Raw genomic sequence first — 13018 nt, forward strand, 5'->3', positions numbered from 1 at the left:
ATGACAAAAATCATAAAGGGGAAACATGTCTTTTAAGTGGAGAGAGGATACAATTGTGCCCCAGAAAATCAAGTGCCTAGGAATCACCTTAACTAAGGAAGTAAAGGACCTGTACAAAGAAAACTACAAAACGCTACTTCAGGAAATAAAAGCAGATACAAGGAAATGGAAAAATATCCCCTGTTCATGGTTCAGGAGTATTAACATTGTCAAAATGGCAATACTTCCTAAAGCACTGTATAAATTCAATGCGACCCCTATTAGGATACCTATGACATTCTTCAAAGAAATGGAGCAAACACTCCTGAAATTTATATGGAACAATAAGCCCCCACGAATAGCTAAAGCAATTCTTGGGAAAAAGAAAATGGGAGGAATTAACCTCCCTAACTTCAAACTCTACTACAAAGCAGTAATATTTAAAACAGCATGGTACTGGAACAAAGGCAGAGCTGTAGACCAATGGAACAGGGTTGAATAAACTGACATCTCCCCACAAGCATACGAGCATCTAATCTTCGATAAGGGGGCAAGAAAAGTGAAGTGGAGCAGGGAAAGCCTCTTTAACAAATTGTGCTGGCAAAACTGGATGGCTACATGCAAAAAAGTGGGCTCAGATCTCTGCCTAACTCCATGCACAAAAGTAAGATCAAAGTGGATTAAAGACCTCAACATCAGACCGGAATCCATAAGGTACATTGAGGAAAAAGTTGGCAAAACCCTCCATGACATAGAAGCTAATGGTATCTTCACAGATGTCACACCACTGTCCAAGCAGGTGAAAACAGAGATAGACAAATGGGACTATCTTAAACTAAGAAGCTTTTGTACCTTAAAAGAAACAGTGACCAAAATACAAAGACAGTCGACAGAATGGGAAAGGATATTCGCCAAATACACATCCGATAAGGGGTTAATATCAAGGATATACAAAGTACTGGTTGAACTCCACAAGACGAAAACATCCAACCCCATCAAAAAATGGGGAGATGAAATGAATAGAAACTTTCACAAAGAAGAAATCTGAATGGCTAAAAGGCACATGAGAAAATGCTCCACATCAATAATCATCAGGGAGATGCAGATCAAAACCACAACGAGATATCATTTCACACCACAGAGGCTGGCTCATATCCACAAGAACAAAAGCAACCAGTGCTGGCGTGGACGTGGCGAGAAAGGGACCCTCCTTCACTGTTGGTGGGAATGCCGATTGGTTCAGCCCTTTTGGAAAACAGTATGGATGATTCTCAAAAAATTAGAAATTGAGCTCCCATTTGATCCAGCAATACCACTCCTGGGAATATATCCCAGAGAGGCAAAAAAGTATAGTTGAAGTGACATCTGCACTTGTTTGTTCACTGCAGCACTCTTTACAATAGCCAGAATGTGGAAAAAACCTGAGTGCCCGAGAACAGATGACTGGTTAAAGAAACTTTGGTACATCTACACAATGGAGTACTATGTAGCTGTTAGAAAAGATGAAGTCATGAAATTTACATACAAGTGGTACAACATGGAAAGTATCATGCTAAGCGAAAAGAGTCAGAAAGAGAGGGATAGACATAGGAAGATTGTGTTCATCTGGGGAACATAAAGTAACAAAATAGGAGACCAACAGCCAAGAATGGCCGAGATTAGTACCAGGAATTTTACTCCATGGCTTGGAGGCCAACCACACATGCTAAGGGAAAAGGGAGCTCAGATAGAGAAGGGAGCACCAAATAAAGGTGTTGGGAGGATCCTCCCAAGATGGGAGAAGCATGCTGAAAGTAGACTATAGATCAAACATGATTTTCACCCATTGCCTCTTTTGCAAACCACAACACCCAATAAGAGAGAGAGAACAAAAGGGAATGTCCTGCCACAGAGGCAGGGTGGAATTGGGGGACAGGGGGGTGGGAGGGATACTGGGATCCGTGGTGGTGGGAAATGGGCAATGGTGGGGGGATGGGTATTTGATCATTGTATAATTGAAACCCAAGCACAAAAATGTGTAAGTCTGCAACTCTACCTCATGATGTCTCACTATAAAAAAAAAAAAAGTGGAGAGAGGGGCCAAACGATGACACAGAGATAGCATGCCTTGTATATGGCCCACCCTGGTTTGATCCCCATGGCATACTGGGGTGCTCCTAGCAACACTGGGGTGGCCCAGATAATTCCTAACACCTCTGTATCTGTAATCTCTAATCCTTGTGACTGTTCTGCAAGGAAGGTGCCACCTCTTTTCCTGTGAGACCTCAGAAAGGTTAAGAGACTTTGCCAAGTCAGGTTTTTTTTTTAAATAGCAGAGCTAAGTGTAAAGTTTATATTTATGTTTTCAAAAATCTTAGTTCTGATCATTAGACATCCCTATATTCATTGCTAAATATTAGGGTACAAAGAGATTTGTAAGATTGTTTGATGTTCCTCATTAGATAAAAGAAAAGTGTGCACTGTACTTTAAGTTTCCATCTTGGGGACCAGAGCAATAGTAAAGAAGGTAGGGCCTTGCACACAGCTGACCCAGGTGTGATCCCTGGCACCATATATAATTCCCTGAGCCTCACCAGGATGAAGGCCTAATGCAGACTGGTGTGGATCCCCAGGCTACCCAAAATATTAACAACTGTTAGACTAGATTAGTTCTTCCCAAAGTGGCTGATATCACTGGTAAAAGTTGAGGCACACGGAGGGGAAAGGGTGTTGCTCCCTTCCACCCTCCTCCCTCTGGAAAGAAAGATGGCGGCCACATGGGAGCCTTGTGGACAGCAGGTATGAGCCGGGGGTGTGGGGGCGACTAAAACCTCATGGGAAGGGGGGGCGTTCCGGTCCATCCTTCATGCCCTACCAAGGTCACCAGTTGCCCCCCCGCGAGCGGCTCTCCAGCATAGCCACGGCCCCAGAAGCACAAGGACTTAATGCAGAACCCGGCAGCTTGGAGCAGAAAAGTGAAAGGACTATGCGTTAATCCAGGCCATCATGTCTGTCCGGAGGGGAAAGGGTGCTGCCCCAGTCGCCCTCTCCTCTCTGGAAAGAAAGATGGCGGCTGCATGGGAGCCTTGTGGACAGCAAGTATGAGCCGGGGGTGTGGGGGCGACTAAAACCTCATGGGAAGGGGGGCGTTTCGGTCCGCCCTTCACGCCCTACCGAGGCCACCAGTTGCCCCCCACGAGCGGCTCTCCAGCAAGGCCACGACTCCAGAGCACAGAAACCAATTTCTTAACTATCTGACTTTCAGTAGAAATACTTCCAGGGTCAATAAGTAAAATAGCAGAAATCCAAAACCAACATTTAATTCTTGAACCCAGCTGTAGAAAGCAAATCACTTCACAATGCTTTTTCAGCATGTCTGATTTGGGGTGGGGGGGTAAACTCTAAATAATAGTGGTGAATCTTTTAATGAAACAATGAATCTAATCAAAGCAGATAGAGTGTTAACTAGAATTCATCTGCCTCACAGGGACTGGGAGGGGTGGGGGGTGGGGTCTTATTGGGGTTCTTCATGGTAAAAAATAAGTATTGGTAAAGGGAAATGTGTTTGATATTTGCATGACTGAGACCTAAACCTGAAAGCTTTGTAACCTTTCCCACAGTGATTCAATAAATAAATAAATTAAAAAAAAAAATAAATAATATTTTCCTTCCAAAAAAAAAAAAAAAGTTGAGGCACACTAGAATGATCCAAAGTGGGAACAATAGTAACCTCGGGTACAAATGGGGAGTACTTTCTGTTTGTTTGTTTTAAAAATGAATATTTACAGAGGGGGTGGTGCTGCATGATTTTATTTTATTCTGGAAAGAAAAAAGAAGTAGTACGGCCAAGTATGTTTGGGATCCTCAGTTCTAGATGAAAAGTATGTAGGTATCATCTCTACTCTTTTTTTTTGCCTAGATAGAAATTTTATTAAATAAAAAATTGATGGGGGGGAGTCAGAGAGACAGTACAGCAAGTAAGGTGTTTGCCATGCATGTGGCCAACCCAGGTTCTATCCCTGGCATCCCATATGTTCCTCAAGCACTGTCAGGAACAATTCCTGAGTACAGAGCCAGGAGTAACCCCTAAGCATGGCCAGGAGTGACCCAAAAGGCATAAAAAAAAAGGGTAGGAAGAATATTAATTAGCCTAAAATAGAAATGATAAGACACATAACATGACTCACATAATGTTGTCTCCATACTAAAACCTATTTCAGAAATGCTCAAGAGATGTTTGTTGAGAGATAAGAAAATTTGTCTAAACCTATTTTAACTGGCAAAAATCCCAGAGGCATTAAAGCTGCTGCCAACAGTTGGCTATGAGGCATCAATGGAAGAATGGATTTCTACCATAACTTTTTACTTTCAAGAGAAGCAATAGAGAATAAAAGCAAAGTTTTGGAGTGAAATTAGACACCTTGCAGGAATTGGGAAAATCTACTCTCCCAAAGTCTCACTCAACTCTCTCTGTAAAATAAAATGGGCTATCTAATAGGGCAGTTGGAAGGGTTAAGTGACAAATCGGGTTAGGTTTATAAGATACTTGGTGTCTTTAATAAATGTTAACTGTCATTTTTATCATTAAAGTCAGCATAAACTGCAGATAATTTTTTTGTTTTGTTGTTTTGAAGAGCCACGGATTGTACCCATAACCTCACACATGCAAGGCTACTGACTTCCATCCAGGGATATGTAATGGTTTAAGAGCCAAATTCTTACTTTATTCAGAGTGTTAAAAGTCTCTATATATGATCTAGACAATTTCAGACAATTCTAAGTGAATATGAGAAGAAAAGAGCATTTCATGAAAAGATGGAAGCTTTCCCCTAGGAAAGAAAGAATGTTTCTCCTTCATTTGTTTTAGTAAACTAGCATAAAGCACTATAGATTTCAAAAATTAAGCTATTTATTATAGAAGAAGAATCTAATACCATAAGCACTTGGAAATAAATTTTTCTTTTTTTTAAAGCACATAATTATTTTTATCAATCTATATACTAACTGCAACCTAACACAGAGCAATAATTCTCAAACTTCAACATGAATCAGAATCAACTGATGGGGTCCTTTTAAACAAAGACTGCTAAGACAGAGAGACAGCAAGAGGAGTTGAGGCTACGCTTTGCAAGCAAGAGGCATGGGTCTGACTCCCAAAACTGAAGAGTCTTCCGATCTAAAACCCTCCTTCCCCTGCATCCCCACCAAAACCTACAATTGACTGCTGGGTGAGGCCAATGCAGGGCTCAGAGATGCTGAAACTTCTGTTCTGGAGAACTACTGCTAGAGATAAATGAGACTGCAATAGACTTTTGAGTAGGAAACAAATACAAATCATCATCTTGCTCCAATCTTTCCTGACAATAATACATGCAAACTACTCTTGGTTCTTTATTAGACTATTCCTGGAAATACATTTTTCAAGGTATCCTTATGCTCTTTTGACTAGAGTTGTGAGAAACTATAATGCTATTTCGGGACAAAAATAAAATAAAAATTGTTTTATAACACTCTTTCTGGAAGCGCTCAGAGAAAAATAAGCAAGTATCTTTTAGTTTAAGAGCATTTCTGACCAGATGAAATATGAATGACTTCAGATGATTGAATGATAGTTTAGTTTCTTTATATACACGGGAGAGAAGAGGTGGGAGAGGACTTGGGCAACATTCAGCTGTCTTCAGAGCTTATTACTGGCTCGAGCAGGGTTTGTGGACCACATGTGGAGCTCGGGGCTGAACCCAGAATGGCTGTATACAAAGTAACACCTTACTCACATAATATCTCTCTGGCCCACTAACCCAATTATTTTATAAAATTCCAAAGTAAGGGTTGGCAACTATGTTCAGAAGCCCAAACCTTGTCTACAGATTGTTTTAAGGAACCCAGTTTTACTGAAAGTCATGTTCTTTCTGCTATTCTTTTCACTAAAGAGCAGAAAAGTTACAACTGAGATTCTATAGCTCATAAAACATAAAATATTAACTATCTAGCTTATTATTATTTTTTTTCTTTTTGAGTCACACCTGGCGATACATAGGGGTTACTCCTGGCTCTGCACTCAGGAATTACTCCTAGCAGTGCTCAGGGGACCATATGGGGTGCTGGGAATCAAACCCGGGTTGGCCACGTGCAAGGCAAACGCCCTACCCACTGTGCTATTGCTCCAGCCCCTAACTATCTAGCATTTTACAGAAAAAAAAAATCACTGGTCTCTGCTCCTGACAAGAAACCCAAAAACGCAGTGAGGGTATTCTGGACTTACCTGAGGTGTTGTCTTTTTGTACTGGTCACCTCCATCGATCACATCCTTCATGATTTTCCCCTGGAGATAGTCATAGTCCTCTGAACTCAGCTGACTAGACTCTATGGTTTTTCCACAGTTCAAGCACTGACCACTGCAAATACAACTGATGATATTAGTGTCTTTGGAGGAAAAAAAAATTTTTTTTTCTAAAATGAGTAATTCTAGGACATAGATAAGTTAAAAGGTAATGTTAAATAAAAGTGCATCAGAACACTTTTGAGCATGTCATGCAACTGATTTTTTTTCATAAACATGATAATATGACACATTAGTATTTTAGAAAACTCAAAAAGATAGCCAGGGGCCAGGGAGACAGTACAGTGAGTAGGGTGCTCGCCTTGCATGCCATCAACCCAGGTTCTATGCCCAGCATCTCACAGGGTTCCCAGCATTGCCAGGAGTGATTCTTGGTGCAGAACCAGGAGTTAACCCCTGACTACCACTGGGTGTGGCCCAAAGACAAAACAAACATAACACAGAATAGCCAGCTGCATATTCAAATGAAAACTTTAAAGTTGTTCCTAAAATACAACAGGACCCCTAAACTCTAGGACGCTGCCCATGGCACTTAAGCACACACATAGACATGTTTACTTCTCCAAACACAAAGCATGCCATTTTTTTTCTTTCTTGATTTAAAAATCATTTAGCAACAACAACAACAGTAGCTGAATCAAACAAATTAAAACTAAAATTAGCCTTTACCTTTTCTGAATTGTAGTGAATTGTCCCTGCCATTGTTCTCCAGGAACGCTACAAAAAAGATAATGGAACAAGTCATCAGAAGATCAGATTTCTGCTGAGTTCTTAAGACAGTCACTGTATTTAGATACTCTGCAAGTAAGAGGCTTAAGAGTTCCAGATTTTTCCTGAATGGTTTAGAAGAGGGGCTGCCAAACTGAGGAAGGGCTCACTCACAGCTGCTCTGCCAGGCTGGACCTTCTTCATGCCTTCAGGTTCCCTCCTGTCACCTAACCCTCATCCAGCTGGTATCCAACTTTACAGGGCCTTAAACAGACATCTGTAACCCAGCTGCAAATCAATTTCAACTCTAACTTTCTCCATAAAATTGCCACATAGTTCTTCCTACTTCAACTTCTCTCCTTCCCTATACAACCATCCCATACCACTATTTTGTTTATTTTGGGGCCACACAGCAGTGCTCAGGGGCAACTCCCAGCACTAGAGCACTACAGACAATAAAGTGCCAAGGATGGAACCCAGGGATGAACCCAGGCCTCCTACAAAGCATGCATTTAGTCCACCTCTCTCCTCTCAGCAAATTCACTTACCTATCAGATATAACATCGTAATACATGTCACAAACATTCACAGGTAAGGCATTCGAAACTTATTGATTTATCATTCAATGAGTACTTTTCCTTTTACTTATGTTTTATACACACACACACAGAGTTATTGATTCCACTGCATTCTTTATATCACCAGTTCTTAATTCAAGATTTTTTTTTATTAAGCCAAGACTGGTTGTATCCTGGGGCTATTCTGGGCTCTGGGCTCAGAAGAAACCCCTGTCGGTGCTCCTGGGACCATATGCAGGGTTAGCAGTCACCTCCTATCTCTTTTAAGCCCTTAATTCAAGATTTTATCAGTTCTCATTCAAACCCACAGCTGTCTCTAAATAACTCTCCCAGTTTCTAATCTTAACCTCTCATCAATCTTTCCTCATTGCTTTGGCAGTAAATTTCTATTCTTGTTGCTGAGTTTGTTTTAAGTTCACACCTGGTAGTGCTTAGGGCTTCTGGCAGTGCACCAGGGGCCATATGCGGTGCAGGGGATTCAAGCGCCTTTTGTCTCAGCTGCAAGCTTTCTAAAACTCCAGGCAGAAGACTGGCTCTTGATAACAGAATAAAATCCCAAATCCTGGACACGAAAAGGCTTTCAGGGGGCTGAGAAGGTAATTCAGTGGCCAGGGGTAAATGCTTTGTTGGCACTGAGACCCAGATTTGAAATCCGGTACCAGCCCTGGCAGCCGACCTCCACTACCCAACCTCCAATATCCAATGGCCTCCCTACTCCAGGTCGCTTTCCGGACCGCGCAGCCACTTTGCAGCCGCACAACACATCATAAGACACTTCCTACCCATTTTCTACCACACCATATTTGATGGGGTTTAGATAGCAGGCAGCAAAATCATAGAGAATATATATATACATATATATATATATCACGGTATCACGGTCCTCCCGCTGTTCATCGATTTGCTCGAGCAGGCCCAGTAACATCTCCATCATGAGACTTGTTGTTACTGTGCTTGGCATATTGAGTATATCAGGGGGAGCTTGCCAGGCTCTGCCGTGCGGGCGAGATACTCTTGGTAGCTTGCCGGGCTCTCCGAGAGGGACGGAGGAATCGAACTCAAGTCGGCCATGTTGGCTGCGTGCAAGGCAAACGCCCCACCGCTGTGCTATTGCTCCAGCCTTTATATATATATATATATATATATATATATATATATATATATATATATCTTGGAGAGCCCCGCAAGCTACCAAGAGTATCCTGAGTATCCTGCCCACATGGGCAGAGCCTGGCAAGTTCCCCATGGTTTATTTGATATGCCAAAAACAGTAACTACAACAGGTCTCATTCCCCTGACCCTGAAAGAGCCTCCAATCATTGAGAAAGACGAGTAAGGAGAGGCTGCTAAAATCTCAGTCTGGAAGGAAGAGACATTATTGGCACCCGCTAGAGTAAATTGACGAACGATGGGATGACAATGATACAATGATACCATATGTCTGACCCCTTACCTCAATGCCAGTGTGGCTCTGCTGGTCCCTGAATCCCTTAAGGCCCAAAGTGCTCTTTATTCTCAGGCCCTAGCATTGAACTTCCCCATCAATTTGCTGAGTATCACTAGGAGTCATCCCTGGGTCCCCTAATCACTGTTTGGAAACCCCACGCTCACACAATGTTCATAATTTGGCTCCTCCACTGGTATTCATTTAACATTTGTTCATTAGCTAGTTAAGCATGACAGTTACTCCCAAATTCTGCTATCTAGTAGAAAAGCAAGAAAAAAATACAGAGGAGTGAATTTTCAGGAACAACCTGAGAAAACCAGGGGTGAACAAATAAATATAAAAAGTGCACAGTCACATGAATAACGGGGGGGGGGGGGGGAGCAAATAACAGAACCTAGAATCAAATAATAGAAAAGCCAAAAATGAACTGAAAGAATATTTTCTAATGTTCGCATATCAAGGTTGAGCAGGATCCCCTCTAACTGTCCAATCTGAAATAAAAAGCAGAGATTAAATAGAATATATATGCACGCTTTATAACTGAGTAGAAAGAGTATAAAGGTAAAGGTAAAGGCCCTCCCGTTGATCGTCGATTTGCTCGAGCGGGCCCAGTAACGTCTCCATTGGAGACTTTGTTGTTACTGTGTCTGGCATATCGAATACTCTCGGTAGCTTGCCGGGCTCTCCGAGAGGGGCGGAGGAATCGAACTCGGGTCGGCCATGTTGGCCGCTTGTAAGGCGAATGCCCTACCCGCTGTGCTATCGCTCCAGCAGAAAGAGTATATGAAAACCTTAATAAGAATATGACCCAAAGTCTGGGTCAGTTTCCTTGCTGTGAACGTGCCATGAAAAACACAGAAAAGTTCTCACATTCTACTAGGATCAAGCACCAGAAAGTAAACTAAACTATCTATGTTTCCTCATTTGTTTCCTTCCAAAGCTCTTTAATTTCCCTTCTAGGTAATGAAAAATTTTTTTCCTTTTATGGAAGAGTATTAGCATAAGGGCTGGAGCAATAGCACAGTGGTAGGGCATTTGCCTTGCGCACAGCCAGCCCAGTCAAGCCGGGTTCGATTCCTCTGCCCCTCTCGGAGTGCCCAGGAAGCTAGCAAGAGTATCAGCCTTCACGGCAAAGCAAGGCAAGCTACCCGTGATGTATTCAATACGCCAAGCACAGTAACAACAAGTCTCTCAAAATGGAGACATTACTAGGTCTGCTCGAGCAAATCGATAAACAACGGGAAGACAGCGCTATTAGCATAACTTGTTCATGCTACTCTTACAGAAGAAAATTTAAAGAGGAAATAAATCTTACTAAGAGAGAAACTAGTATCAAAATAAATTAATTCTCAGCAACTAACAGGGAAATAAAATTACTTTTAGAAACAGATTTTGGAGGTTGAGAGGGCTCCCAAACAGTGCTCAGGATGGCAGGGTGCCTCCCACAAACAGGGCCCAGGGATGCAGAATGCACTGCCGTGGGTCCAGGACTGTCTAGAACTGTCCAGTGTGCTCAGGAAACTCCAAGGTTTGCCCAATGATGCTCAATGGACCACATGGTGCCAGGGATGGAGTAGGATGAGTTACATGCAAGGTAGAGGTGAAACTTTACCCATTATTATCTGTCAGAGCCTAGGCATGAGAGATATTAAAACATACATATAGGGGGAAGTGTGATACTACAGTGGGTGGGGTGTTTGCCTTGCATGCAGCCAACCCAGGTTCAATCCCCAACATCCAAGCACTGTCTGGAGTAATTCCTGAGTGCAGAGCCAGGAGTAACCCCTGAGCATTGGCAGGTGTGACCCAAAAAGCTAATAATAATAATAATAATAATAATAAAAATAACATACATATAAAGAAAAATAAAAATTACCTCTCAAACCATGTTTTTATACTGTGTGCAAGTGATTCCCCAGGGTATAGTCGATTATTTCTTAGATATAAGAGAATATCTTGTAGCTTCCTTGCATATTGATCATCATTCATGCCTCTTCCAAAATCGAAGAAGGCTTTAAAAGTATCCAACAGAGGAATAAGTTCATAATCTAACAATTCTTGATACAAACTCCAAGCTAAGTTTGCATCTTGATGAAGGAGTGCTCCCTGGATACACTCATTATAATTGCTTTTTGAAGGCACCATGACTTTTTTGATGTTCTCTAGCAATAGCACTGCCTCTCTCCATCTGTCCGAATGAATTAAGCCTCGGATGAGAAGAGTATTGGCTCCCGATTCTAAGCTCTTGTATCGGGCTTTCATGATTTCATAGACGTCAATGACTTCTGATGTCTGCTTATGAAAGACACAGAGACACAAATACTTGACCAGTAAATCATAGCCTACAATACCACTGTTCTTTGCAGCTACCCAAGCCAGCAGAGACTTGGCCACATCCACAGAGCTGTGAGCGCGGACCATTTGTGAAATGATCCAATTTTCAAAGTTAGCTTTTCCTTTAAAATCTGCCTTAAGTTTAGACCACTGCTCTGAAGTCAGAGGTTCTGTTGGGACCTGAAAAGATTTCCTTGAAGGTGGCAAGACCTGCTCTTTATTTGGATGACTATTCTGTGATCTCTTCTTAGCAGATCCAGCTGCAAAAAAATGAGGAGACTCAGAAGGCACTTGCTTATTGTTGTCCTCATCTCCTTTCCTGCGATATCTGGCCTTGGCAATCAGCAGATTATTTGCTTTGGTATTTTGTGGAGAAACTGTTTTACAAGAAAACCACTTCTTTTGGTTCTTGAGGCCACAACAATGTTCCAAATGAGTGAGAGAAGATTGTCCTGGCCCTAGTCCTAGGTATTGGCAACTTGTCCAGAGCTTAGGAAAGCTGCGAATGCTAGTGAAATAGAAATTCATGATGCAGTGAATCAGCACCAGGTAGAGATGTTCCAGAAACTCCGGCTTACTTGGAGCCCGACCCGGCGAAGCTTAGGGCTTACACTTTTCTCTGCATTCAGGGATCACTCCTGGTGAAGATGGGGGGGTCCATACATGATGCCGGGCGTGGAATCTGAGTTGGCCTTATGCAAGGAAGCGCGTTATCAGGAACGGTCTTTCGGCGACAAGCCCCTTCTTCTTGAGTGTAATTAAGGGGCGGAGGGTGAAGGTACGGAAAAGTTCTGGGACAACTTTAAAAAAAAGGTTGATTTGCAGTTTCTCACAAATCAAGGTTCAGCTTTTGGGCCTACTTAATAGCAACAAAGTCTGGAAAATTCCTTAAAAAGCACTCTGATACATCCAATCTCGGTCACAAGCCCGAGAACCAAGGGTCACGGAAGAAATTTTCTGGTGCTTGTTAAGATTCCAATCTGCGAACCTGCGGGAAAAGCATAAGGAACGCTTAAAATTTATTCGATCACAGCAGTCCTCAAAAAGGGGCAGAATCCAACGGGAGCCTTGCTGAAGACGAGAAGGAGTACGGAGAAACACTGCGATCCGGCGCCCCCAACTCCAGAACCACCATAACCCGGGAGAACAGCGAAAAGCCAAGTCCGGTGGCCCCAGCCCCGCAGATCAACTCTGCTTAAGACCGCCGAACTCGTAAGAAGAGGCTGGGGCGGGGATTCACTGGAGCCCCCTCGGCTAAGGGAGATCGAACAAGGGCACGACCTACTATGCACGACCCGAACACAAACGAAGTTCACACCATTTACCAGCTCACGCCGCACTCGCACTCAATGCACCATAAACGCGGAGGAAACTACAGAGTCCACAATGCACCGCATCGTGAGCCTGAACCGGAAGCAGATGTTTTACGGACCCCCCCCCATCGACTCGAGAAAAGGCAACTCTGAAACTTTTGGAGGCAAACTGTGGATAGCTGAAGCTGCCTAAAGCGCCTCCTGCCCTTAACGACTCCAAATAGCCACATTGGGTCACACAAAAACATAGTGAAGAAAGTTTTATCCCTAGTTTTATTCAAAAGCCAATGGCGTCCCGGGTCACGTGGTGCGCATGCGCTCTGGCCCAACATGAAGACGT

The 13018-nt window shown here is 42.8% G+C and overlaps 1 protein-coding gene across 3 annotated transcripts in view; it reads right to left on the bottom strand.

Moving 5' to 3' along the window:
- Nucleotides 1-12728, bottom strand: part of PRORP (protein only RNase P catalytic subunit) — a 115550-nt gene extending 102822 nt beyond the window's left edge. The window contains exons 1-4 of one of the 3 annotated variants that reach the window (XM_056133803.1): nucleotides 12691-12728; nucleotides 10908-12353; nucleotides 6968-7015; nucleotides 6221-6353 (exon numbers count right to left, since the gene is read on the bottom strand). In XM_056133803.1, coding sequence (XP_055989778.1) covers nucleotides 6221-6353; nucleotides 6968-7015; nucleotides 10908-11893 — 1167 coding nt within the window. In that variant the 5' untranslated portion in view covers nucleotides 11894-12353; nucleotides 12691-12728. Of the gene's footprint in view, nucleotides 1-6220; nucleotides 6354-6967; nucleotides 7016-10907; nucleotides 12354-12650 lie in introns of all 3 variants that reach the window. The other 2 variants (XM_056133802.1, XM_056133804.1) reach the window with 2 other exon arrangements.
- Between the last annotated feature and the right edge of the window lie 290 nt (nucleotides 12729-13018).

The sequence above is a fragment of the Sorex fumeus genome, unplaced genomic scaffold, assembly GCF_029834395.1.
Source record: "Sorex fumeus unplaced genomic scaffold, SorFum_2.1 ptg000098l, whole genome shotgun sequence".
Classification (NCBI taxonomy): domain Eukaryota; kingdom Metazoa; phylum Chordata; class Mammalia; order Eulipotyphla; family Soricidae; genus Sorex; species Sorex fumeus.